Raw genomic sequence first — 24,483 nt, 5'->3', positions numbered from 1 at the left:
TCAAAAATTATATTTTTAAAAAGGAAAAAAAGTTCCTTAGATCCTTCATGATCAACAAATTACCTTTGTGTGAAAGAGTTGTTCAGAGTCTGGTTTATAAGAATTATGCTCATCTGCCAAGCCCAGCTGAGGATAAAGTCCACTACATACAATGAGTTTCAAAAGAGTAAGATCTTTATAGGAATATGCTTGACTAAGATTTGATAATGTCTGAAAACAAAAATAAGAATTACTTAAGACAGAGTAACTTCAAACTTTAAATGTTAACTTATCCTGTATAAATCATATTACAATACTATACTCAAATATGAGTCTAATCGATAAAATAAAATTAAAATATATTATAGAGATAAAATCAATGTATATGTCTAACTTTCAAACAAATCAAGAAAAATACTAATAAAATAGAATTTTCTGCTTTTAATTTCTAATTTTTATTTTCTAAAAATTAGAAATTAAAATTTTCCAGAAATGAGCAATTCATGCGTCTAGAAGCCATGGTCCATAATAGTATACAGAGCAATGGCTAGAATGGCTGTTATATGATCAGATCTGTATGTGCCATAAAAAACATATGGCCCAGTGTTAACTGTGGCAATGGATTGTTGGCTGCCATAAAACAGTTACAACTTATGCCATAAATGATCCTAACTTATAATGTCCATTTTAAAATGATCACATATCACACATTTTGATTTTAATTTTTTCACATTCATATATTTTCCACCACTCTAGAAAAGATATTACTTGTATGAAAGGTATCCAAAAAGAAAGATAAAAAAGTGCATATCAGTAACTGATGCACACATTATGTACAATAGCTATCAGAAAGTTCACAGGAAAATTAATGAGAAGGATTCTAAAAAAAAGCAGATATTCAGAAAAATAATTTATTAAGAAATTAGTCCTTATGGAACTCTATGCACTTGTTATATCTCTACTTTAATTGTAGTAATTGTAATTCCTTCACTAATAAATATTCTTGACACTCCTCCAAGTTATCTCCTTGAGATGGTTAGTCACATTCTTGGGGATATTTTGGATAGTATAAAAATGTTTCCCTTTCATCTTTATTTTTAACTACCGAAAGAGAGAAAGAAGTCAGCTGGAGCCAAATATGGTAAATTGTGATAACAATCTTTTTTGTGATAACAATCTTCAAACAATTAATACAGAATGCAAAAAGTGTTGTCTTGAAAAAAAAAAAAAAAATTCTTGTTTTCATGAAAGTCTAATCTCACCACTGAATTATTTGCAATAATCATTCTATTACTTCTAAATATAATTGTTGCAAAGAATTCAATGGGTCAGAGCAGACTTTCACAAAAACAAGGACTCATTTTTACTGCACAACAATGTACCTGCATATTCTCTGTTAACTGTTTAAAGATTTATTTCACAAAAAACGATTACTGAGATCCCCAACCAACCAATCAACATATTTGACTCCATCTGACTTCTCTTTCTGATGTTTGTTTGTTATTTGGTTTTTAGGAGCATTATCAACTAATGCCATGTTTCTCCGGAGATGTGCAGTGGTCATTCCCTGACCTTTCTGTATCCTCCGTATTTGGTGGTCATGGGCTCGAACCCCAGTCTAATCAAGAAGCGTGTGCTATGCACTGTTGCTCCTGCCCACATGACTACGGAGGCACCTTCTCTTTCTGAAGTTAAAAATAAAGGTGAAAAGGAAATTTCAATCATCTCAAGGAGATAGCTTTGGAGGAATTTCAAGAATGCTTTCAATAATTAAAAGAGAGGTATAGAGTTCTATGGGGACTATTTTGACTGATTTTCATAATAAATTATTTTTTGAACATTTTTTTTTTCTTTTTGTTTCATTACTTTTCAGATACACTGCATATATACATGTACATCTGTCATCAGTACAAGCATGGTAACAATGAAATACAAACTTCCTTCCAAACTGTGAAGCAGTTTGGAAGGAAGTCAATGCTGCCCATTACTGACATCATTCTTAATAAAACAAAGACTGTTGTTCACCAAAAGAGAACAGGACTGCTACAAAAAAAAAAATGCTACAATGCTATAATGCTTCTACTCTATGTCAGCAACATTCAGCAATTATATCAAAATTAAAAATGAAGGGATATCTGAAAGTGAAGGTTTTTGAAATTTTGAAATATTAAAATTAGAAAAAACTGGCAAAACAATGCAAGAAAGTGAATAATCCTTGCATAAATTTTAACTTATTGGATATTTGTTTACATTTACTAATTGCAGAAGAAATTAGAATTAGTGAACATTACTAATATTCCTAACTAATTTCATTACTAATATTACTAACATGACTAATATTAGTGCACATTACTAATTACAGAGGTGAAGGTGATTCTTGCACAACTTCTATTAGAATAAGTAGCGACCTGGAGCGTGGGGTGTTGGGGGTTTCAGGGATGGATGGCAGTCATCCTGAAATAGGTGGGTATATGGGATGTGTTAGGGTAACTAAGAATAGGAGTAGGAGCATGTATGCTTGCATGTATACCAATGCTAGAAGTATAGTAAATAAATCTGATGAATTTGAAGTGTTGGTCAAGACATCAAAGGCGGATATTGTTGGGATAGCAGAGACATGGTGTCACGCAGATATGAGGAATGCTGAACTGGAATTTGGGGAATACAATGTGTACAGAAAGGATAGACAGGATAGAAAGGGAGGTGGTGTTATGCTGTTAATTAAGAAAAACATAAAATCAAAAGAAGTGCATCCAGTTGATATAGATGAACAGTGCACTGCTGAGTCAGTTTGGTGTGACATAAGCACTGCAAAAGCAAAAATAAGAGTAGGAGTGTGTTATAGGCCTAATGACTCGAATGAGTACAATGAACAATTGTACAGAGAAATAGAGTGGGCTAGTAAATCGGAATGTCTTATAATGGGGGATTTTAACTTCCCAGATATTGACTGGAACTTGTGGGTTGGTCACTCACATACTAGTCAGACTTTTGTGGATTTATTGGATGATGATTGTTTTCTGCAGCAGCATGTTTGAGAGGCAACCAGAGAAAGTTATCAGCAGTGATCATTCGTGTATTAAGAATTTGCAGATAAAGGAACCACTAGGTGGCAGTGATCACAGTGTACTGATATGGGATTTACTTAAAGATATAATTACCATCAGGGATAAAGGAAAGGGTTTTTGCTTCCGTAAAGGTGAGTACAGTGCTCTCCGACAGTTTTTAAATTCTGTACAGTGGGATCAACTGACAATGTTACTAACAGTAAATTCTAAGTGGGAAGCGTTTAAGGAATTAATCGTGGAAGCTACTAAAAGTTTCATACCTATTAAGAAATATTGTTCAAGGTTTAGGCCTAAATGGTTATCTAATGAACTAATGAGACTCGTAATAGAGAAGAAAAATGCATGGGATGCATATAAATTATCAAGCGACTCAGAAGCCTATGGCAGATATAAGCTAGTCTGTAATCAGGTGACAAAGGAGGTTAGGCAGGCGAAGGCAGATTACGAGAAATCCTTGGCAAAAGATGCTAAGAAAAACAGCAAGGATTTCTTTACTTATATAAACTCTAAAAGGAAGGGGATGAATCTGATTGGTCCACTTGACATCAATGGCTCGACTGTTGATGATCCTGCTCAGATAGCAAACAAACTGAATGAGTAGCATTAGCATTAGTAGAGGCATATGATGCAAGAAAGCAAGCTTATTCAGTATCAGCCAAAAAAAAAAAAAAAAACGCACCACTCCCATTTCACCCCTCCGTTCATTCGAAATACCTGTCCAGTTGAGCCTTAAATTTGATTAGGCTATCAACTTCAACAACAAATGATGGAAGTCGGTTCCACCAACCAACCACCCGCTGGCCAAAGGCAAATTTCCGCATATCTATCCGACATCCGTCCTTCCTCAATTTGAATTTATGCCCTCTGAGGTGATTATTCCGAGCAAGAGGAAGAATCCCATTGGCATTGAGCATGCTCAAACATTCAAGGCCTTATACACCTCTATCAGATCACCTCGCCGGTGCCTAGTCTCCAGACTCTGTAATTTGCAAAACTTAAGCCTTTCTTCGTAAGAGCAACCCTTTTTTCCATTCACTAATCTTGTTGCCCTTCTCTGTACCCGTTCCAGCAGCTCTACATCCTTCTTGAAATGAGGCTTCCAGACCTGTATACAGTACTCAAGATGTGGCCTAACCATTGCCTTATACAAGGGAATAATCACCTCCTTATCTCTGCTAGAAAAATTCCTGTATATCATTGACAAGACACCATGAGCTACTCTTGCAGCTCGTCTGCACTGCTCAGAGAACTTCATATCTGCCTGCACAATTACCCCCAGGTCCTTTTCATTCTCCACCACTGTCAGTGTAGTACCGCAGAGTTGATACGTTGCTCTGGGGTTACTGTTTCCCATATGTAGTACTTAACATTTGTCAATGTTAAACTTCATTTGCCACCTCTCAGCCCATCTGTTCAACCTTTCCAGATCCTGTTGCAGCAGCATAGTGTCTGTAGTGTCCTTAACAACCCTGCCAACCTTTGTATTATCTGCAAACTTGGACATTAAACTTGATATACCATCATCAATATCATTCATAAACACCGAAAACAACAACGGACCCAACACTGAACCCTGAGGAACTCCACTAATAACATTAGTCCACGTTGAGCAGTGTCCATTGATTACCACTCTCTGTCTTCTGCCACTCAACCATCCCCTTATCCATAGCAGCAATTTGCCTCCAATGCCACACTGCTCCAATTTGTGCAGCAGTCTTCCATGTGCAACAGTATCAAAAGCCTTTCTAAGATCCAAATATATAATATCAAAGTTATTCCCTGCATCCAGTTCTTTTGTGACTACATCATAGTATCCAATCAAATTGGTCAGGCAAGACCTGCCCTTAAGTAGACTTAAGAGTATTTTGCATCTACATTCACACATGAGGAATTATTAAGGTTTGAAAATGGCAGAAGGTTATCAAATTGTAGCAGGATACTTAATGATTTTGGAATAACTGAAAGCAAAGTGGAGGAGAAATTGTTGAAGTTAAACATAAGAAAGACACCTGGGGTGGATGGGATCTATCCAGTTATATTAAAGGAGGCGGCAAAGCAACTAAGCAAACCCTTAGCCATTATTATGAGAGGGTCCTTGGACTCAGGGGAGGTTCCCACGGACTGGAGATGTGCAAATGTATCCCCAATTCACAAAGGGGGATCGAAGAGTGACACGAGTAATTACAGACCAGTTAGTTTAACTTCTGTTCCGGGTAAAATAATGGAGTCACTGGTTAAAGATGCATTGCAGGATCATCTAGACAAGACTGCAGCAATAATTCAGACACAGCATGGGTTTGTTAAGGGAAAGTCTTGTCTGACAAATTTGATAGGATATTATGATGTGGTTACAAAGGAACTGGATGCAAAAAATAATTTTGATATCATATATTTGGATTTCAGGAAAGCTTTTGACACTGTTGCGCATGGAAGACTATTGTACAAATTGGAGCAGAATGGTATTAAGGGTAAGTTGCTGCAATGGATAAAAGGATGGTTGAGTGGGAGAAACAGAGGGTTGTAATCAATTGGTGCTGCTCTTCTTGTACTAATGTTATTAGTGGAGTCCCACAGGGTTCGGTGTTAGGTCCACTGTTGTTTTGTATATTTATCAATGATATTGATGAAGGTATATCAGGCTTAATGTCGAAGTTTGCAGATGATACAAAGGTTGGCAGGGTTGTTAATGACAGTAATGGCAGTGTGCTACTGCAACAGGATCTAGATAATTTGGGCAGATGGGCTAAGAAGTGGCAACTGAAGTTTAACCTTGACAAATGCAAAGTACTGCATATGGGTAGAAGTAACCCCAGAGAAACGTACCAACTGTGTGGTACTACACTTAGGGTGGTAGAAAATGAAAAAGACCTGGGAGTAATTGTGCAGTCAGATATGAAGTTTTCTGAGCAATGCAGACAGGCTGCCAGGGCAGGTCATGGGGTTTTGTCAATGATATATAGGAATTTTGCTAGCAGGGAAAAGGAGGTGATTATCCCTCTGTATAAGGCAATGGTCAGGCCACGCCTTGAGTACTGCGTACAGGTCTGGAGGCCTCATTTTAGGAAGGATTTAGATTTACTTGAGCATGTACAGAGAAGGGCAACAAGATTGGTGAGGCGAATGAAGGGATCCTCTTACCAAAGAGGCTTAAGTTCTGCAAATTGCAGTGGCTGGAGACTAGGCACCTGCGCGGTGATCTGATTGAGGTATATAAGGCCTTGAATGGGTTGAGCACGCTGAATTCTGATGGGATCCTTCCACTTGTTCAGATTACGAACCTAAGGGGGCATAAATTCAAATTATGAATAAATTCAAATTATTCAAATAAGAAAAGACAGATGTAGAATAGATGTGCGGAAATTTGCCTTTAGCCAGCGGGTGGTTAATTGCTGGAACAAACTTCCATCTGTCGTTGTGGAAGTTGATAGGTTGAATAAATTTAAGGAGGAACTGGACAGGCATTTGGAGGCAATGGTGTGATTTTTTTTTTTTTTTTGGCTGATGCTGCATAAGCTCATACACTTGCTTTCTTGCATCACATGCCACTACTACTATTACTACTACTACATATTGAAAAACTAATTAAATCACACAAACAGAAGAATACCCAACAATAGTCTGCTCACCCTAACTTGATTCCTATCATGAGCAATCCTAAAATCAATATCTTGAATATCTTTCTCATCTTTTTCATCGTCACTCCCCTCATTAATAATTCCTTCTATGTCTGTCTCTAATCTGAGCCTCTTCACTTGTTTAGGAGCTCTATAAAACTGACGTTTCATATTTCTCAGGTGTTTTATCTCCCCATACCTTCGGACACGTTCACTACTGGTCAACTCCTTTGTGCTAGAATATAACATTCTGGCATCCTGTATATAAAATGATAAAAAAAATAAATTTGACATTTAAAACGAGTAACATTAATTACTAATTTTTACCATGTAGAAAGGTATGAAAGAGAGAGAGAGAGAGAGAGAGAGTACTACTTTGCATGAATTTGAAGGAAAATTCACTGAATGAAAGATTACTGTATATTACAGTGGAAGCAGTGAATTTTGTTGTTGCTGCTATTAGATCAAGTCACTCACTAGAGGTATACATCCTGTGCGGTCCCCTCCTAGCCTTAAAAAATTGAAAATCCATAATTCATGCAGAGTGATGGTCTCTCTTTGATACCTTCCTACATCATGTTGTCTGCATGTGGAAGACTGCCCTTCAAACAGTAACCTATATAATTACATTTAAATGAAACAACAGTTGATTATTGCCAGAATAAGTATATTAAAAAAAAAAAAAAGCCTTAAGAAAACAAATAATTCTGGTATTATGATATAAGCTCATTATTATATAACATTTCACACGATGCTAAACACAATTTTTGTCATCAACAATTGAATTAAAAAACAGAAACAAAAAAATAGCTAAAACAGATATAAACCATAACAAAAATTTTTTCTTAATAAATGTTCTGAGTAAAACTTTATATGCAATTGGTTTTTTCTTACCTGAGAAGGTATAAAACAGTCTGGGTTTTCACACTTTCCACCAGCTTAGTTTTTTATTCTCCCCCCCCCCCCAAAATGCTAATTAGAATTTTTGTCATTGACAATTCAATTGATAAGATCACCTACACTTTTCACTTTCCTGAAATAAATCATGCTGAAATCAAAGCAAAAAACTATGCTTACATGGTTACAACAAAGCCATGTTTTCATGGTTTCAAGTGTTTGCTCTATAAATATCCCTCTAAGCAGACTAGTAAGCAGATTACTACTCTGATTCAACTTTAGGGCAGTCTAAACTCACAGGAATTGAATTTCTATTAATGAACAAAAAATAATTTTAAATATTAAAATGAAAAATAACATGTTAATAAAAAAATTAATATAAAATGCATTAATAAGTGAAAATATTTCTCAATTTGATGTTTACTAATATTTTACGGACTGTTGTATATCTTATAACATTTTAAAATAATAATCTTTGAAAAAATGTATTTAATTCTTTAGAAAACTTTAAAGTTGATATTTAAGAAGCATAAAGCAAAAATTAGCACTTGTGTATGTCAGAAAAGTGAGGAAGAACTTATCCAAATAAATAATGATCTATTAAAATAAGAACAATAATTTTATGAACACTATTCGTTAGAAAATTTAAGAATAATGAAATGATTCATACCCCATTCATTGTAACAGGATGTTCCACAAAATATTTATACTTCTTTTCAAGAATATATTAAGTTGTATTTTTAATCAAACTTCTGAACTTAATTCTTATGTATTAATGTATAAAATTATCTGATATCACACACCCATAAGCACCAAGATCATTAAAAATTCTCAAAAATATACTTATTCCTTTTTAATATTTTTATAAGATGATTAGAAAATAAAATAGCTCCATTTTGTAGTTCCATTTTATACTTTTTTAGAAAAAGTCTTCCTTACCTTCAGTAGTTCTTTGAACTGTTGTCGTAACTTAGTCATTTCATAAAATCTTTGTTCCTCAAGCCCATGTCTTCTACACCATTTTCGTGAGTTACTATGTTTATCAGATTTCACTTCTAACCATTTGTGGTACAAATTCAAAAGTGTGAATGGATCCCCATGAGTGGATTGCAATGATTTCCTTGATGCCTACAAATATTCCACATAGAAAAACAAAAATTACAGACAACAAAAAATAACAGCAAACACTGAAACAGCAGAAATTGTTTATTAAAGTCAAAATTTAAATTCAACTACTAAAGTTACCAAATTTAAATTCAATAAACACACAAAAGTTCTCTTGTTACTGCAGCATTAAGAAAGTATTTAAGCATATAACAACAATCTGAATAACATATCTGCATCTTTAGCACTTTTAATATTAGATTTCATAATATACTAAAAATGAATGGATTAAAGCAACAGTACGTTATGCTACTTTGCAATATTTTCCAGGGTTTGGGAAAGTTAGTGTTCTCAAAATTTTTTCAAGCTGATAAATATGAAACAAAATCACACAATATTTAATGCTGCAAGTTTCAGTTCATGGCTTAATGAGTAGTATCATTAAATAGAGTGGCAAATCAGACATAGAAGACATATACATTTTTTTCTAAGATTTACAATAATACAATTCGATTACTCCAGAAGAGAGTAAAACAAGTTATAAAAGAATTCATACACAAAAGTGGGAGAGGGAATCAATCGTAGAGTATAAATATGTATATAAATTATTCATTTTATATGTGTGTGTATATATATAAATCGAAGGCAAGAAACGCCCAGGCAAACCGAAAATGGCATGGCTAGATAACATCAACACCTGGCTTCAAATGACAACAGCACAAATTCTACACGCAGCGCTAGACAGAGAACAATATCAAAACGAAGTCGCAAACGCCATTCGGCAGCATTAAAGAAGAAGATATATATAAAAGTAAATTAGAATGATAATTAAAAAAAAATAAAAAGCATTTTTTTAATTATCATTCTAATTTACTTTACTTTTATATTTCAAGCATCATGTAGAGGAATATGCTTTTTTGCTGCCTCTGATGTTTGCTTTATCTTTATATTTTTATTATGAAAGATTCAGTTTTCAATTATTTCAAACATTATTCAAATATAAGTATAATATATATATATATATAATATTTTTTTAATGAGCAAATGGGCATACTTTTAAACATCTCCTTCAAGGCAATCAGTTTGTTATAGGCTATTGGATGCAATGACTACAATGGTCATAGCATACCAGTTCATAGTAGTTGTGGTGGTGGTAGTAGTAGTACATAAGCAATGTGCATTATATCTGTACAATTTGTGTGCACATACACCCATTGTGCAGGCTGAAAATTCTAAATTAACCCACAGAGATGCAACTCTCGGTGATCTATACTTTGAAGGTCACTTAAAATAGTCAGGGAATGACCACCGCATATTCCCGGAGCAATATGGCCTTAGTTGCTAATGCTCCTAAAAACCAAATAATAACAATAACTTAAAATAGTTATATAAATGGTTAGAGAGGAGAGGATATTACTATAGGATATGTATAAAAAAAAAAAAGAAATAATGATGATTTTATTGTATGAATACACTGTGCTGCCACTTTATTAGGTACACCCCTGCTGTGCACACAAATGGTTTGTCCCACAACGTTGCAAGTCACATGACCACAGTTGTGGATATAAATGCAGCAGAACAACCTTTCTAGTATCAGTTAAGTGTACAAACCATAGCAAGAATGGGGAAAAGGAGTAATCTAATGGACTACGAATGTGGCATGGCAGTAAGTGCAAGATGTGCTGGACAAAGCATCTCTGAAACGGCAGTTCTCCTGAACTTTTCATGCACCACAGTTTCAAGGGTGTATCGAGAGAATGGTGCAACGAACAGAAAACATCCTCTCAATGGCACTCATGTGGAAGAAAATCACTTGTTGATGAGAGAGAGGCCACAGGAGGATGTCTAGAATTGTGCAAGCAAACAGACGGGCCAAAATGTTGCACATCACGTTACAATACAACCTTGGTAAGCAGAACAAAATATCGCAACAGACCACTAGTTGCATTTTTGTCACAAATGGGCTACAACAGCCAACGGCCACATCGCGTACCTTTGTTATCAATGAAGAACAAGAGAGCAACACCAGCACTGGATTATCGAGAATTGGAAAACAGTTGCTTGGTCTGATGAGCCGAAGTTCCTGGTGCATCATGTTGATGGAAGGTTCAGATTTGGCAAAAAGAATATGAATCCATGGACCCGTCATGTCTGACGACTACTGTGCAAGGTGGTGGGGGCAGTGTTATGGTGTGGGGAATGTTTTGTTGGCACACTTTGGGTCCATTGATACCCATAGATTCACGTCTGAATGCCACATCGTACCTAAACATCATTGCTGGCCAAATGCATCCATTCATGTTGACAGTTTATCTTCAGTCAGATGGTTACTTCCAGCAAAATAATGCGCCGGTGCACAAAGCCCGAATCACTATTGAATGGTTCCAGGAACATGACAATGACTTTTCTTTGCTGCAGTGGCCCGCTCAGTCACTGATCTCAATAGTACTGAACATCTTTGGAATGAGCTGGAAAGGGCTGTTCACTGCAGGCCTACACCTCCGTCGAATCTCAAGGAACCGCATGACACACTCATGTCTGCATGGTACTTCATTCCTGTACAATGTTTTCAGCATCTTGTTCAATCCGCGCCTAGACAAATTCTGGCTGTTTTGAAGGCTAAAGGAGGCTCAACATGCTACTAAGTAGGTGTACCTAATCAAGTGGCAGCACAGTATATTTTTTTAAATTATATTTTTGATTTTTGACAAAAATTCTAGTGTTGTTGGAAATAATTCAGGAAGCAGTTTTGTGTGACTAAGACCCATATTTTTTCAGCATCTTGAAACAATAATCTTGCAACAATTGTTTTATTTTCAGAAAAAGAGTTTACTGTAAAAACATAAAGGTTCAGGACAATGGCTTTTAATAGCACATAAAATCTAAACTGTGAAATCCGAACCAAAAAAAAAAATTAACTGTTAAATATGAACCAAAAAAATGAATTGTGATTGCCAGTCACTCAACAACTTCTAAACATGTCTGAATTTGAACCACTTCATTTTGTATACGATGTGACATTGAATATATCACATACTACATCACATTGAAATTAGAAAGAATAATATTGCAAATATAATTTTTTTCTAGAGTCATAGAAATAAAATTCTAATAAAATTACACACTGAAAGAATGATTTTTGCCTACTTAAGACTTACCAATGCATCTGGATCTCTAAATGAACGATTGGTTAAAGGTGACTGAACACTCATGGCAGCTGCAAGTGACAGAACAGGTTCAATCAGTAAAAACACAGAACCCAATATCAGCATCTTTCCAACAGTTACATCTACTGGTAAACGTGATAACATCCTTCCCATTGGAGTCAGTGTCTCATCTTCCATCAATGCTCCCTAGGAAAGAATAGTTTGTCTATCAAAATATATAATTCTTCACATATATCAAATTTTTGAATGTAACATATTGTTTTTTCTTTTCTAAACATGTGTCATTTATTAAAAATAAAAATTTCTATTAAAATTATCAATCGACAATAGTAAAAAAAAAATAAAATATAAAAAATAGAAGACAACTCATCATACTACAGGAATGTAAGGTTTCTGGGACTGTGCATTGTTAAAATAAAAGTCCAGATTAAAGCCATTCATAAATACTCTCTTCTCCTCATATGAGTAAGGGGGGTGGCACAGTAAAGAGAACCTGTGTATTACATACTGGTATGTTTTTTCTTGCAGCCTGCACTTAGTGACCATGCAAACCTATTGCTGTTTATTTGAGTAATAAATTTGAAGCGCAGCAACAGGCCTTGAATATTGCTTTACTTTTTTTTCAATATTCTTCTATCTAGCAAGTTACCAGAGAGTTTTCAATTGATATTTTTGAATAAGTGTAGTGGGTAAAACATTAGGTTACTTACCAGCTATGGATCACAACAAGAAGTTAAAAAGCTTTCTAATAGCATCACTTAGGTGACAGCAAGCTTTAGAATATTCAACCTCTCCAACCAATAAACTGACAACAGTATCAGCTACTGACATTGATTTTGTACCCAATTTAACCAACTAGCCCTTTTTTTTATACAAATCATATGTTAACTTACTTATTTTTCAATAAAATTTATATTTAAGTTAAATTTTATTAAAGATACCTGATCTTTCAAACTCTGAAGAGATTCTTCTATGCTAGTAAGAGCAGGTGGCTCTAGAAATGGAAATTTTCGTGCATCTGGAAGGCCCATAGCAATCATCTGAAGTAATAAAGAATCCAACGGAACCCTCTGAATTTCTGGAGTAGAATAAGCATCGAGAGCCTCATATTCAGATTCAGCATACAGTCTGAAACACACACCTGGTCCTGTCCTGCCTAAAATTTTAAATATAAATGAGACATAAAGGTTCATATTCCCAAACTAACACATTTCTTTTTAATTAAAGTATAAAAAACATGACCATTTCAAAATCTTTTGGATCTCACACTTCACAGCTTTATATACTATTATTTTGATAATATTTGCACCTAATTATTCATTTTAATCCATAAACTATTTAATTCATTTATATCATTTAATTCACATCCATTCTTTCTAAGTAATTTCAAGAATTAGGATTAGCATTAGTTGTGACATATGATGCAAGAAAGCAGCATCAGCCAAAAAAAACAAAAAAAAAAAAAACTTCCCATTTCACCCATCCGGTCACTCCAAATGCTTGTCTAGTTCAGCCTTAAATTTATTTAAGCTATCAACTTCCACAACAACAGATGGAAGTTTGTTCCAGCAATCAAATACCCGTTGGCTAAAGGTAAACTTTCGCACATCTATTCTACAACTGTCTTTCCTCAATTTGAATCTATGCTCCCTTAGGTTCTTAGTCTGAGCAAGCGGAACTATCCCATCAGCATTGAGTCTCTCAAACTATTCAAGGCCTTATACACCTCAATCACATCACCTAGTCTCCAGATGCTGCAACTTGCAGAACTTAAGCCTTTGTTCCTTTCACCTTGTTGCCCTTCTCTTTTCTCGTTCTAGCAACTCTACATCCTTCCTAAAATGAAGCCTCCAGACCTGTATACAGTATTCCTATATATCATCGACAAAACTCCATGACCTGCTCTGGCAGCCCATCTGCACTGCTCAGAGAACTTCATATCTGACTGCACAATTACCCCAAGGTCTTTTTCATTCTCCACCTCCCTGAGTGTAGTACCACAGAGTTGGTACATTTCTCTTGGGTTACTGCTACCCATATGCAGTACTTTGCATGATATGAGAATAGATGTCCTAGAAAGAATGCTTTAGCATTAGTAGAGCCATTTGATGCAAGAAAGCAAGCTTATGCAGCATCAGCCAAAAAATAAAAAAATAAAAAAATAAAAATAAATAAATAAAAAATAACCACTTCCACTTCACCCCTCTGTTCGTTCGAAATACCTGTCCAGCTGAGCCTTAAACTTTTTTAGGCTATCAACTTCCACGACAAGGGATGGAACTCTGTTCCACCAACCAACCAACCACCTGCTGGCTAAAGGCAAATTTCCTCACGTCTATCCTACATCTGTCCTTCCTAAATTTGAATTTATGCCCTCTCAGGTGATTATTCTGAGCAAGAGGAAGAATCCCATCAGCATTGAGCATGCTCAAACCATTCAAGGCTTTATACACCTCTATCAGATTACCTCGCTGGTGCCTAGTCTCCAGACACTGTAATTTGCAAAACTTAAGCCTTTCTTCGTAAGAGCACCCGTTTGTTCCATTCACTAATCTTGTTGCCCTTCTCTGTACTCGTTCCAGCATCTCTACATCCTTGAAATGAGGCCTCCAGACCTGTATACAGTACTCTAGGTGTGGCCTGACCATTGCCTTATACAAGGGGATAATCACCTCCTTATCCCTGCTAGAAAAATTCCTATATATCATCGACAATACACCATGAGCTACTCTTGCAGCCCGTCTGCACTGCTCAGAAAACTTCATATCTGCCTGCACAACCACCCCCAGGTCCCTTTCATTCTCTACCACTGTCAGTGTAGTACCACAGAGTTGATACGTTGCTATGGGGTTGCTGTTTCCCATATGTATTTTCCCATGTGCTTGTCATTGAAATTAACTAGAAAGAATGGATAGATGAATTTACTTGAAAGTTCAGATGCATAAATTCATAAATGTAATTAATATGGATTTAAATAATTAGCATGTCAAGCTGGTCAGCACAGTATAACATCCAATAACATTTCTGTTACTGCCTTGACATTGGAATCTAAAGGTACTATAAAATGTGTAAATGTTGGCAGGCAAACAAAGAGGTGCGAGAATGGTTGTTTAAGTGTGCAATTCCTTTAACATGCATAAGGTAATTTACATAAAGCTAACATAATGAATTTTGAATGATTGACAGCAAATCACCATTCACATGAAATCCAAAACTTGGATACTGTTAGAACATGTTGCCAGGGTGGTATCAAAATGAACATCAGAACAGGAAGATCTGCCAACTCATGACAGAAAACAAATATGTCATGAGATGTCCAATATTATAATACCATCTCTAACAGGTCTTCATTTATGTCATCCTTTGCCTCATCTACCTCTGATGCCATCCCATCATCATGAAGATAAAGAGGGGAATTATGTAGAAAAGTTAGATGCATTAACTAAGCTTTACACCATAACATGACAATACTACAAGAAATAAATGGAGGCTGTTTCTGGACTGTGCCTCAATAGTTTATTAGATAATCAATTTAAGAGAATCTGATAAATTAATAACAAATGTAATATGCACTGTGAATTACAAGAGTGTGAATTACCAGTGTATATTACATATATGTAATATACAGGGTGTTTCAAAAATGATGGTCAATAATTTAAAGGTGAAAAGTACAAACTAAAATAAGCAAAAAAGTCCCAGTGAACATTGGGCAGCAAATGAACCATTTTCGAGATAATTCACATTTTCTGTTAAGATCCACCACTGACTATGGGAGCACTCTGGGAGTGTAGTCTGCATTGCTGAGACCTTGTACACACTGGATATGGTAGGGGTACAGTAACTGGCAATGTAAAATTTGCCACACACTGCTATGACTCAGTACATGCTCTTGCAGAGCAACCCTACTTGTCGAAATTCCTGGATTTTGTTCTATTCTTTCTAACACCCTTTCCTCAACATCAGGTGTTATGATTCTGAGCCTACCTGCTCGTACTCCATGTGTGAAGCACCCATGTTCTCTAAGGCGTTGATATACCCTTATGAATATGCACCTGTTGGCTGCCTTCGGCGGGGAAATGCTTCTTGGTGCAAACGTGCAGCCTCGAGTGCACTGCCGTTGGCTTTACCATACATGAAGTGCATGTCCACATACTCTTCGTTGCTGTAACCTCTTTCCATGTTGACTATCCTTTGATAAGTACTAGTATGCCTGCTATGTCTCAGAGCATGGGGAAAGGGAAAGAATGAGCATAACCTAACCTAAACAAACAAGTCAGTGGTGGATCCCAACTCTGTACAGTTCACTTTGCAGTGGTGGATAACTAGAAATGTGCAATATCTCAAAAAAGATTCACTTAAGGACCTGTGTTTACTAGGCTTTTTTTGCATATTGTAGCCTGTACAGTTCACCTTTATGACCATCACTTTTAAAACACCCTGTATATACTGATATGCATACACAACAAATAAATTATAACAAACCTGCTCTGCCCTTCCTCTGCTCAGCACTTGCACGACTGATCCAAAATTCTTTCAATTTCCTCATCCTACAAGCAGTATCATAGCTCATCTCTTTAACTTTTCCAGAATCCACAACAAACCTCACACCATCAATAGTCACTGATGTCTCAGCAATATTTGTAGAAATAATACATTTCCTTACACCTTCTGGTGACAGATGAAATACCTATTAAGTATGCCATTATAACAACATTAAGTCATTACACTACATTAGTTATTAAAACTATTAAATTTTGTCATACAACTTAATGACATGCCACGAGTACTCACTAATATATACTACATTTTTTTCAAGTACTCTGTCCTTGAATAAGCTCTCCACCCCATTTTTTAAGGAATGAAAAAGAAAAAGTTAAATAATGTGAATTCAATTGATACCATAAATATGATTTATGATAATTTCTGCCTCTTGGATTATTTTCAGTTTTCCACTAACCATGAAAGATAGTAACTACATGCTTTTAGTACTCATGTTTAGCAGAACATGAGTACAACGGACACCAAACTTAGAAAAAATCTTGAAAGCTGCATGAAATGGGATTTCTGAAATGGGAGATGAACACACCCACTACCCTTCAACTTTCACTGAGCAGTAAATAACATTGATGTTTTTATCTATCTGTTTCATTAACATCAAATAAATCATGCATTGCTAAGAAACAAGAACAATCATTTCTAAAGGAGCAAATCTAACTTTTTATTCAAGGCAAAATTCCACATTACATTTCAATAAATATTAGTAATAAAGAAAATACTTATTTTAGGCTACTGCTAGATTGGTGAATAAAAATCCTGAATTTAATAAAAACAGTTAGTAAAAATGGTGAAGTTAATAAAAAGGCAGTATTTTTATTCTCTTAGTTAGTCATAGACTTAAGAGCAATCTCAAGCTTCAGACTAAATTTCAAAATAAGCCATGCACTCAAATTTTTGGTTCCTAGCAATGCATGTGATTTATTTGAGAAAAAAAGCATGTAGGATATTCAAGAAAATATGGTACATACCAACCACTTGATGAAAAATGCAAATTATTCTAATCAAGAAAATGATTGGGAGAAAAAATCAAAAATAGGGTAATAAACTAACCTTGTCTTGTTCAGTTAATGAAAGAGTGCTATGCAATGGAAGCACTATCCATTTCTGTGTCTGCTGAGCATACATTCGAGCAGCTTCTTCAATAATGGAAATCTCTGTCATACCACTCAAAAATACAAGCATGTCTCCTCGTTCACTAGTAGAATATTTATTGTCAATCTGCTGCATGATTCGCACAAAAGGTGCAGGATTTAGTCTGCCTGAGTCTGAATGTTGTTCTTCAACTGGTATTGGAAAATACTTCACTTGAATTGGAAAAAGCCTACCTGGAACCTAAAGAAACCATTTGTAATTTTTTTTAATTATTTGTTGGACAAACTATTAAAAGGGACAAGCAAAAAAAATGGTTATTTATTTTTTTTTTGTTTTTTAGTAGCTAATGCTACATAAGCTTGCTGCCTTACATCATTTTACAATATTAATACTATCTAATTACTATGGCAAATTTCAGTTGGTATCAGCAAGTATTCCACATGGCTTAAAAACTAGCTATGCTGTCAAATGAATACCAAACAATATCTATAAGAATTCTCAATGTTTCTATTCTATTTGGAAATTCTATTCTAGCCTATGTAGTATGCAAAGTATTAATCAACCAGCTGTATGTATACCCTGAAGGTGCAGAAAGTCCTTTGGGAGGGGCATACCAAATTGGCTTTATTGAAAACTTATCTATAAATTTTTAATATCCATATGGCAAATTTATTTTGTGCTAATCACATGTTCAGATTAAATCATCAGTTGTCGGCAGCATTATAAATAGGTGTTGTCTCAAAAATGTATATATCTTTCAATAAAATAGTAAGGGATATTCAATAAAAAATGCTGAATACCACTGGTATATATACTATATAGAATGATAGGGGGTTTGGATCTCAAAGGAGCTGAATGCTAAAGCATACTTGGATCCACTATTAAAATATCGTTTGGATGACAGCATGTGTGTCCCCCCCCCACATGCATGGGGTAATTAAAAAACTATTCATACATTTTTTCTATTTATTTTAATGAATGGTGGATTAACAATGTTGTACTGCTCTTGTTGGTGGATTAACATTGGTGCAGGATTAAGTTTAGCATGAGTTACCTGAACAGTGCATTTCTTTTAACCAGCACCATTTTTAAAGTCAAAAGAAATTCATTAAATACTGAACTGCATTAAATGAGGACATAGCGAAGTGGTCAGGAGCACAAGTGTAGAAGCAAGCAAGCGTTCTTTGAGTGGACCGGGATTCAAGCCCGTGACTGCTAAATACAATTAACATTTGTATTGATTGATTTATTGTACACTCCACTAACCTGGTGGTCATGCTGGAGCATAAATAAGAACATTGGAGTAAAAAGCATCATCCTGTGGGCCAATCAAGCAACATCGGTCAGGGGAAAAAATTTACAAGTGATGACTTCAACTCCTCTTGGTCACTGGTGATAGACTTCTGTAGCTACTTTTAGTTGATATTAGCAAATACTCAGTTTTTAAATAATAGAAAGAATGCCCTCAATTACCTATAGTGACTTTACTCTTTCTTTTCCTCGGTGCTGCAATCTCAGAAAGGACACTTAGTATTAAGCACTTCTCTGAAACTCAATTTGGGTCTTTCTTCAAATCTGATCACTACTTGGCTGTCACCTACACTTTTGATATTCAAATGATTTAGTCTACATTTCCCCACAATAAACTTTCCCAAATAAATGTCACTCAAAAACTTTCATCCCCCTCCCAGATTTCTTGACTTTAGAGTTCCTACAGTTATTCTGGCAGATGCTACAATATGCATGAATACAAATGGCATCAGAATTATTTTAAACTAGCTGGAGTAAACTGCTAAAAACAGCAAGCAAGGTCCTCAAAATCTCAGCTTTCTCAAGTACTAGTGGGATGTAGAATGTATCAATCCTTTTAAAATCCTTCTAAAACTCAGTTCTATCTTACATCTCACAAAAAAAAAAGTCTACTGCTCCTATGCTTATCTTCAATGACACTTACATTTCTAGACAGGATCATATACCTCTATTAGGGATTATCCTAACTTCAAATTGCTCTCTCTCTCTTTCTCAGCATAAGCATATCAAAAATATTGCTTCCTCTGCATCTAAAAACTGGGTTTTCTTTTTCACTTTTGGAATTACTTTTCTTCTAAACAACTACTCACTCTGTAGAAATCTCAAATCTGCCTTACCCTGACATATGGGGTGGTAGCCCTAAAACCTCTCTGAAGCTTCTTGACTCAATTCAAAAGAGGGCAGTCAGGTTAATTAATAACCCATCTCTTACAAAGTCTCTCCAATCTTTGTCTCAGACATTCACTTTATACTGCATTCCTTTTCTATAGATACTTCCATGGGTACTGTTCTTCTGAACTGGCTTCCGTAATTCCCCCACCTCTCTTCCAAGTAGTATACATTCTATCTTTCCTATTTATGGTTTAAAAAAATAATTAAAAAAAAGATTAATTAATTATTTATTTATTTATTTATTTATTTATTTATTTTGGGTTGGAGCAAAAACCTCTGGCTGCCCCTGCACCATATGGCTAATATTAATACAAACTCTTAACTGCCAAAAACAAACAACACTATTGCCAATTACATTTCTCAATATACTACAGCAAGAGCTCTATTTGTTATCTGAAAAAAAAAAAAAAAAAAGAATGATTATCTTACATTTAGAACTTCTGTGAGAAAAAAAAAAAATTTTACCAATTGCAACCTCTTGGAACTGTGAACTCCCACCTACCCTGAATTTGGTACTTGATTTAATTTTGTCATTTTAAGGACTGATGTGAACACAATGAAATTCCAATTGAAATTCCATTTTCAAACCTGCCACTTCAAAGGTTCACATAAGACAAAGAAACAATTAAGTCTGAGCCCCTAATTTAATTCCTAATTTTGTTGTCAAAAGATGTCAAGCCTGTAATTCTTGATGCACTCACTGGTATGTTTAACAGATACCCACACCAAATATTTTTTTCATAAAAGCTAGTTAAGATGTGATTTATTTCCCATCCAAAAGTACCTACCTCTCAATTAAAAGAATGGAAACCCAGAACCATTTTCTCATCTGTTCTGAAGCTTATGCAAAGAATTCTACTCCTTTCAATTACCGAACAAATCCTTTTAAGTTCTGCAAATTCATTACAGAAGAAAAGGTATTTTCATCATCACTAATTTACTACAGACCACCTTGATTGTCACTGAATCCACATACAGTAGCTCTCAAGTCTACATTTGATGCTGTTAGGCCTGGAGACATTCTCACACAGATTCCCCTTTGGAGAATACCCATGGAACCCTAATTCTTTCTAAGGAATTCTCTAAATCAGTTTCCATGGTATTTCTTAAGATGGAAACCTGTCCTGTATGCTATTCTATTCTCAGCTTTAATTCACTCCTCCCCTGCATTCCTCTTATTGCAGGGCTTTCATTCCCTCCTCCCCTACATTCCTCCAATAACATAAAATTTGGTTTTGCTCTCAATCCTTATTATGGGCTGATTTGAAAGAAATCAGCCCATAATAAGGAAGCTATCCTTTGCATTTTGTTCCACCCTCACTAGGCAACACATTAAAGTTGCAAACTGGCAAAAAGACTTGTGTTGTTTAACTCAAAAAACTTTGTTTAAAACACATCTTTTGAATGCCAAAAATTTTAAAAGCATCTGGGTATTAACAGAATCTAGTTCATATTTCTGAGAGGAATCTAATTATGGAAATATATCAAAACATGAATTTTACCAATAATGTTGTTTGTGTGGCTCAGAAAGTTGGGCTGCTGCAGCACCTTACTACTCTTAAAATTCTCAAATCTACAGAATATCATATGCTGTGCTGAGCTAATGCTAAAGGCTCTCAAAGCCATCTCTAAACAATATTTGGGCTCCTGGCATACCCACTGTATGTGAGATTAAGTTGCTTGATACGTTCTCCTCAAGAATACCAGAAAGAATTCAGCCCTGGTGCTAATTTGCAATAGAACAACTGCAGTTGACAGATTTTCTCATGTCCACAATTAATATTATTAACAAACTATATTTGTACCTCAAGCTGTTATTTCACGATTCCCACTACTTCAACCAGTACATTAAACAACTAAGTCTAAGCTAGTAATGAATATATTTGAAAATGAATAACTAATTATGTTTCTATGTTTGTTCACTTAAGGCTATGTTAAATAATTTTAATTTACTGCGCTATATTTAAATTAAAAATAAATGGTCATTGTAATTGTGTAATGCTCATGTTAGTCCATGTGGCCTGACATCTTGTGTGTTCATTTATGCATATGTTCGGGTTCTGTATGACTAGGTATAATCAATATATAACTGAGGTATAATCAATAATGGATGTTTATTTATTTATTTATCTATCAGTTAAGAAATTTTAAGTGATAAAGTTATTATACAAGCCACAGTTGCCTGACTAGGTACCCACCTAACTCATTTATCGATGAAATAAATTAGGTGGCAATTACAATAACTTAGGTGGCAATTATCAGAAAAATAATATTATGGCTAATACCAATATTATGATGATTACATAAAATATCACATTCCTTTAAGAACAAATGAACTGGTAGGGCAGACATCAAGAGCTAACATGGCCTCAGTGCAAAGTGCACAAGACCCCTCCCCCTTTTATATGTATAATGCAGTTCCCGGTAGACAGTGTATAATGACTCCCCCATACATACATACAAACTATATGTTTGTGTTTGTATGTGTGTCCACATGTAGACATGTGTTAAAAAGTAACAAGTCAATTTTAACAATAAGATAAAAAAAATTAATAAAATAAATTTTTTAAGTTTTCAGAATTTTTTTGATTATTAAAATTAAATTTAATTATTTAAAATTGTAATATTAAGGTCTCAGCCAGACCCCTTGAAGAATTGTGGGACCAGGTATTGCAGACCCCTAATCTCCCCTAATCTCTCCTCTCCTCTCCGGTGGGCCTCATCGTACCTTTCTAAATACCCTCCCAATTGCGCTGTTTGGCAATGAAAAAATAATAATAATAAATAAATGAAAATTACCTGAATAACTGGACATCTATTAAAATAATCAGCAAACAACTCGATATTGATAGTTGCAGACATTAAAATAACTTTCAGATCAGATCTCTGATGAATTAGGCATTTTACAATACCTAGGAGAAAGTCACAGGGCAGGTGTCTCTCATGCACTTCATCCAAAATGATGACTTTGTAATTAGATAAGAAAGGATCTGAAGATATCTGTCTCAACAACAAGCCTTCAGTAAGAAAAAGTATTTTTGTATATTGAGTTTTGCTTTTTTCAAAACGTATTTGATAACCAACCTCTGAACCAAATTCATTCAGTGTTTCATAAGCTACCCGTTTACAAAGAGATATACATGCAATTCTACGTGGCTGGGTGCATACTATTCCTTCAAAACCTGCAGCCAGTAGATACTGTGGCACTTGGGTAGATTTTCCACAACCAGTATCTCCAGCCACTACAATAACTTGATGCTGATTTACTGAATTAATTATCTGATTGTGATAGCTGCTGATGGGAAGATCTGATTGAGCTTTCCGCAAATTACGAAGTTTAACAAATTTTTGCTTCTGCAGGAAATCCAGATATAATAAGAGGATATAACGAAATTCTAAAACTCGGTCCTGAGATAAACTGTTTGAATCATCCTCATCTTTGAATAAATATCCACGTGTCATCAATTCTTGTATATCTCCTGTTAAAAGTGCGAAGTTTATCTTATAACGGCGATCAAAAACAGCAGGAAACCCTAACATATCTTCAGGAGCACTCTGAAGATTTCCTAAAAAAAGATAAATAAAAATGTTGAGCTCTTTTACCTGAATTAAATACAGAAATTGAATCTATAAATATATGAGTCACAAATTTTACTATTTCATTCTACTATTTTATTCTCACAGAATGAAAACTTCTTTTTTAAGCATGCTAATAAAAGGGAAGGGAGAAATGAAAAATACAGAAAAATGTAATTCCATTAATAAATAAAATACTGCTTTTTTTCAGCAAGAAGGGCATATAGATACTTAACTCCCACTACAAGCAATACAGTTACATGATAAATATTTCTCTATTTTTTTAACCTCTAAGCTGGTATAAATCATACTGGTTTTTGGACCCCAATGCTACAGTTTACTCTCACTCATATAAATTTAACATTTAGTGAAGAACTTTATCTATGTGTGTTAAAAACTACATGGAGAGAATTATGAACACCCTGAATAACAGAGGGTGTTCATTATAATATGCAATCCTCAGTTGCACCTCTGAAATTTCATCTGTGAGATAAAATCATTAATCACCAGTCTTCCTTCATTCAATAGTTTGTTCCTAAACCTGCCTTAAGACACAAGAACCAAGCATAGCGACATTTATTATGATCAAAAAATCAGTACATTCCATTCATTTTTTAACATAGTATTATGACTAGGATGCATTAAGGGCTTATGCCTCAGGCTGCAAAAGAATTAGACTATGTACAAGTTAGTGCAAATGCATCATATTAGTACACAGCTAAACTCTGAATTAGCAAATTTTTTGCAAAGGCGGCATCGTTTAAGTTATATCTCATATTGTCACAACGAGTTGCCGTGATTTTGCACTACTTCGAATAAGTAACACTTCACCAAAGGAGAAGACTCTTGTTACTTATTCTCTTGCAGCCTGAGGCATAAGTCCTTAATGCATCTTAGTCTTAATTCATCTTATACAAAGCTGGTGTGACAGAGAAATTTATATTTCTAAACATTTTGTTGTTTTCTTTCTTTGTTAGTTTGCAATAAGTAGTTGCACTGGTTGATAGGTGTTATTATTCTTATTGTTATCTGTATTTTTTTTTTTTTTTATTATTATAATTGTTATTTATTATCTTTGTTCACTGAAAAAATTTAAAGCTAAATATACCTATTTTTATATTTTTATTATTGTTATTATTATTAAATTAATCATTTATTTTCGTTCTCTAGTAACTTGATTATAAAACCTTTGTAACTCTTTTTTGATATTAATGTTTTCATCTAGAA

At 34.8% G+C, this 24,483-nt stretch overlaps 1 protein-coding gene across 1 annotated transcript in view; it reads right to left on the bottom strand.

The window, feature by feature from the left end:
• The window catches only part of LOC150087527 (putative ATP-dependent RNA helicase DHX34), a 57,856-nt gene that overhangs the window by 24,055 nt on the left and 9,318 nt on the right, over positions 1–24,483 (bottom strand). The window contains exons 4-11 of the mRNA XM_090371248.1: positions 22,480–23,246; positions 17,437–17,718; positions 16,312–16,516; positions 12,771–12,985; positions 11,821–12,015; positions 8,498–8,686; positions 6,674–6,919; positions 64–210 (exon numbers count right to left, since the gene is read on the bottom strand). Coding sequence (XP_090227374.1) covers positions 64–210; positions 6,674–6,919; positions 8,498–8,686; positions 11,821–12,015; positions 12,771–12,985; positions 16,312–16,516; positions 17,437–17,718; positions 22,480–23,246 — 2,246 coding nt within the window. The remainder of the gene's footprint in view (positions 1–63; positions 211–6,673; positions 6,920–8,497; positions 8,687–11,820; positions 12,016–12,770; positions 12,986–16,311; positions 16,517–17,436; positions 17,719–22,479; positions 23,247–24,483) is intronic.

Source organism: Mastigoproctus giganteus, chromosome 4 (assembly GCF_048544385.1).
Source record: "Mastigoproctus giganteus isolate SK-2022 chromosome 4, ASM4854438v1, whole genome shotgun sequence".
In the NCBI taxonomy this organism is placed as follows: Eukaryota; Metazoa; Arthropoda; class Arachnida; order Uropygi; family Thelyphonidae; genus Mastigoproctus; species Mastigoproctus giganteus.
Note: the sequence above shows the minus strand (reverse complement) of the source record. Positions and strands in the feature narration are given on the sequence as shown.